This window comes from Mchenga conophoros, linkage group LG11 (genome assembly GCF_057382185.1).
Source record: "Mchenga conophoros isolate Kocher_MC1m ecotype Shallow Benthic linkage group LG11, M_conophoros_male_GT1.1, whole genome shotgun sequence".
NCBI lineage: Eukaryota > Metazoa > Chordata > Actinopteri > Cichliformes > Cichlidae > Mchenga > Mchenga conophoros.
The window spans coordinates 27,453,366-27,457,950 of NC_140536.1; the positions used below are offsets into that span (position 1 = coordinate 27,453,366).

The 4,585-nt window shown below is 38.5% G+C and overlaps 1 protein-coding gene across 1 annotated transcript; it reads right to left on the bottom strand.

The window, feature by feature from the left end:
* Positions 1–453: 453 nt before the first annotated feature.
* Positions 454–4,375, bottom strand: them4 (thioesterase superfamily member 4). The gene is made up of 6 exons (XM_085292103.1): positions 3,946–4,375; positions 2,046–2,238; positions 1,774–1,936; positions 1,431–1,541; positions 797–921; positions 454–664 (listed from the first exon to the last, which is right to left on the bottom strand). Exons 1-6 carry the CDS (start codon positions 4,057–4,059, stop codon positions 621–623), a joined length of 750 nt encoding a protein of 249 aa, XP_085148229.1. The 5' UTR covers positions 4,060–4,375; the 3' UTR covers positions 454–620.
* Positions 4,376–4,585: the final 210 nt, after the last annotated feature.

The following is a 4,585-nucleotide window of genomic DNA, read 5'->3' on the forward strand; positions in this document are numbered from 1 at the left end:
TCAACATTTACTACACAGTGTTTACTATTAATAGTATTAACCTATGAATATCATTAAGTTCAGCAGATTACCACAGAATTATTTCAAGATTAAGTCTGACGGTATCTACTCAAATGTAAAGATCATCAGTTTCAAAGTATCCCCAAAAAACGTTTTATTTCTCAATGCAGATTATTTAACTCTGACAAACACACCACCTGCATGAGCAACGCAATACCAATAGAAAAGGCTTTTTTGGAGAAAATAAAATGATAAATAAATGAACAGTACATTTAAATCAATAACATTGTTCTCAAATACAGCAGTCTTAATTAAAACCATCAATACTGCATCAATACCATCAATACTTCTGAATTAGTTCAGTAAATTTGTTCATGAGTTAGTAACATGAAGGAGCAGCAGTCAAGTAGAGCTAAGTATCAGATCAAATGCAACATATTAGTAGTATAAATAGAAGGTTAACTTTTTTATTTAATATAAGAGTTTCCTTCTATCACCTATAAAATATGTACATCCTTTTAATTAAAAAAAAAACTAATGGCCCACTTAGACAAAACAAAAAAAATGCACACTGTTTCTGAAGTCTCCTTCTTCATAGATGGCTGGCTGGCGTGTTCGTGTCACCCTTTCATTAGTTGGCTGACGCCGATTGACACAAACAGTGCTGCAGAGAAGAAAACAGACAAGCAGATGTACCACTTACCAGCAGCTTTCACAGTAACATGTCCATCTGAGATTTTGTATGTGTGTGTGTGTGTGTGTGTGTGTGTGGGAGGGGGAAAACCTGTTGCTTTACCTGTTGCTTCTGTGTGCAATCTGGCGCCGTCAGCACTGGTCACTTTACACGAAACTAACGTTTTCCTGCCTTCCTTCTTATCCAGAGAGGATTCGATCAACACTGTACTTCCCAGCGGGATGGGACTTGGAACAAGACAAAATGATCAAACTCACAGTAAATGATCAAAGTAGTGCACTAAGAGGTGTTACTTTGTGTTAATTATATGTGTAATTATTCATATTTTGCTATGTGTTAAACAGAACAACTGGGCAGCCGAGCAAATGTCTGTTGGTCCGTGCTTGACCAAAGAAAGTGAACCGTTTGGGCTGACTCGGTGACACCGATGCTGCATATTTAATTTCCACAATGAATTATCTATGTGACATCATTCAGAGTCGATCTTCATTATACTGACTTGGAGCAGGGAGAAACCTTCATGACTTCTGCATGACCGCCTCAGTGATACTTCCATAAACCCTGCCCAGCAGCTAAATATGCTCCATGTTAACAAGCAGGACAACACACATGAAAACATCTAACATTTTTTTCCTTTAATATACTAAACAGTTTAATCCTCATATTTCTGTAAGGTGTGCTACATGTTCAATAAATATTCTTATCATGTACAATTTGCTGATTTTTGTTCTTGTACCTGCGGTAGTTGATGTTGAGGTTGGCAGTCATAACAGGTCCAGAATGCACACAAGCATGAGTTCCTGTCACGGTATCAATCATAGTGGCTATCGCCCCCCCGTGGACATTTCTGGAAGCACAGACATTGGTACATGAGACAGTAAAACTTATGAGATTTGACGGAACATTTAGAGTTAAGTCTAGCTAAAAATTCACAAGTCTTCCTTTATTTTTTCCCATTTATTTCTGCCACTTTGGGTTTACTGGAAAGCTGCTGGCTGAGAGGATGACAAAGAGAATGGAGTATAACAACGTGAAAAGCACAGACTTCGATAAGCTTGGACAGGAGTGTGTTATCTCACCCTGGTGGTCCCTCCAGAAGGTGTCCAGCCTGGAAAATGCACACACACCTTTGCTCCTTTTTGTTAGCAAAGACAACGTACTCAAATGCTGCCCCCGGGTCTCTGATGTTGCGGGTGAAAAGACGAGCTTTTGCCTGGATTATTTTGCTAAGGTATACTCCACCTGATGGGAAAGAACACAAGTGAACATTCAGCAGCCACGTTAAGCTTTTGGAGCTTTTGGAAATTCTCTTGTTCTTATTTCAGGTAAACTTTTGGGTCTGTATATTTACCTGCAGCATACTTCAGAGAACGATTGTAGCTTGGCAGTCTGTTCCATAGTCCACCCTGTTCCTCTCCTCCATCTGTCACTGCCTCACATTGGCTGTTATAATGTTCATACAGCTGCCTCATTTCTGTGCCCCATGAGGAGTTAGGAAGACTGAAGTCCCGGGGGTTGGATGAAAAGAGTGATGGAAGCGCTCGCTAAACAGAGAAATGAATTACAATGTCTGTTAGTAGCGAAAGGGTAATGACAAAGTGTGGATGTCTCATATAGATACCATATGGATGCTGCTTTAATATTTGTGGTTCTATTAAGTCAACGGGGGTCATGAAAACATTTTCCAAATGAGCGAAAAGTATTAAAATAGCTATATTTTGATATTGGATATTATATTTATTATATTTGATATTGGCAAACCAATGCAGCACCTTGATTCTTTTCTTTTTCAGCCATTCTGTTGTAGATTTACTGTTGTTGTGTTTGAAATCATTGTCTTGTTGCATGACTCAATGTCAGCTCCACTTTTGCTGTCAGACAAATGTCCTCACATTTGAATTGTTAATACGGGTACTGCAAGGTACCCAGCTCCTGTGGCTGAAAAGCAAGCCCAAATCATCACCGCTCCACCACTGTGGGTTTGAGGTGTTTGTATTCATATGCTCTGTTTCGTTTTTACCAAACACCTCCACTTTGGTCTCATCTGTCAAAGGGACATTTTTCCTGATATGTTTGTTCAGGTGGTACTTTGCTAACCTGAGCCATGCAGCCAAACTCTTTTTATAAGGAAGAGACATTCACTTGGCAGCCCTTCCAAGCAAACCCTATTTGCCATTTTCTAACTGCACTGTTATGAACTTTAATATTTATCATTATAACTGAAGCCTGTAGAGTCTGAGATGTTGCAATTTCTCTGAGCATTGCACAATCTGACCTTGGGGAGAATTTGTTGTGATGTCAACTCCTGGGAAGACTGGATACTCCTAACCAGCAAAATGCCAAAACGTCTGCCTTTATAAAGATCTTAGGAATTGCTGATAATTTAAAATCGAATAAATCTGTTGTCTTACTTCCATTAGGAGAATTTGACTGATACTTACCCTCCTAATTCTGTTTGTATGCCTGTGTGTTTGAGGTGCATATGTACACTTGCATGCATAGAGACATTCTGCTATTGTAAATGACCTTATTGCCAACTAGTTGTTAGCACAAAGAGTAAAGAGTTAGAACAGGATAAGTTTCTTGATGTAAATGTGGAGATTATTATGATCTTATAAATTCTAACTCATATAAACTCGAATACCTAATTCCTATGGAAACAGTCAGGACGTAGATTTTAGTAGTACTTTTTAACAGGAAGAAGTACGGAAAACCTTCTTCACATGATTGTATGTTATTATATTTAGCTACAACACTATTATTTGTTACTGTTTACATGTTTGTCATAATGAACTTCATTTTTCACTTTCTTTTTATTGTTTTTCTTAAAACGTTATATAGGGGAGATGGAGGGCAAAAACAAAGCAGAACACAAAAAGAAAAAGAACTGAATGAACTTCATTTTTAATTGTGCTAACAAAATCATTTTCCAACTCTTCGATAAAGTGTTTCTTATGTTATCTGTGATGATGTTGACCTCTGTGGTCGTGTTGTAGTGACATGGCCTGCTATTTTAAGTTGTAATCACTACGTTATAGTCATCTTATATAAATGTGTTCGTTTGTTGTTGTTGTTTTTGCGACAAGCTAACAAACTCTCACGCTGGCCATGTGTTTTGTTTTGGTTTTTTAGCTGTACAGTCACAACACTGGAGAAACATCTGGCAGGAGTGAGGAGAACATGACACGGCAAACAACTCACATACAGCATGAAAAAGTATTTCATAAAATACGGCTCACAGATCTACCTACCACCATACTCTTCAATGAAACGCTGGCAGGGAGGTTGCTGAGTTCAGACTTCATGAATGCGAGTGAACCGAGGCTCTGAAAGCCCCTGAGTATTCGACCCAGTCTCCTTGCCATCTGTAAACTGTCCCCGCGGTGATATCTTCTATATTCTGAGGTAGATAAATGATCCTGTAACTGGTCGTTGAGAGTTAGCTGGCAAATGCTTTCGTCAGTTAGCGCCCAAACACACTACGGTCGCTGCAGTAAACACTGGTCTGTTTTAAAATAAAAGTGACTTAACCATCTTTGACTCGTGTTTATGTTCCACAGAATAGGAATACGTCCTATGGCGGGTGTCACTGCTATTATTTTACCGGTGACTTTCATTTGTCAAGATCAGGCTGTAAACTTCCGGCGTGAGGGAGTTCTGCCGTTGCGTCGTTTGGGTACAGTCACGTGCCGTACAGATTCCAATATGATTGGGTGTCAAATAGAACCTTTTTTCTGTTCCCGTGGTAACCACCATTATTTTTTCTAACTTTTCCGAGACAAAAAGACAGATTTTAATGGTTGATTAAGTTTAAGTTTAATAGTGATTAAGTTAAAAAAAAAAAACTTTATACATTTGTAGAAAACAAGTAAATAGTTTTATAAGAGAGAC

Bases quoted from the DNA above. Each gene is read 5' to 3' on its own strand.
- them4 (XM_085292103.1), bottom strand. From the start codon at position 4,059: ATGGCAAGGAGACTGGGTCGAATACTCAGGGGCTTTCAGAGCCTCGGT. The intron at 1,542-1,773 runs GTGAGATAACAC...CTGTGCTTCCAG, and splicing joins CTTCTGGAGGGACCACCAGG to AAATGTCCACGGGGGGGCGA. The intron at 665-796 runs GTAAAGCAACAG...TCTTCTCTGCAG, and splicing joins ATTGCACACAGAAGCAACAG to CACTGTTTGTGTCAATCGGC.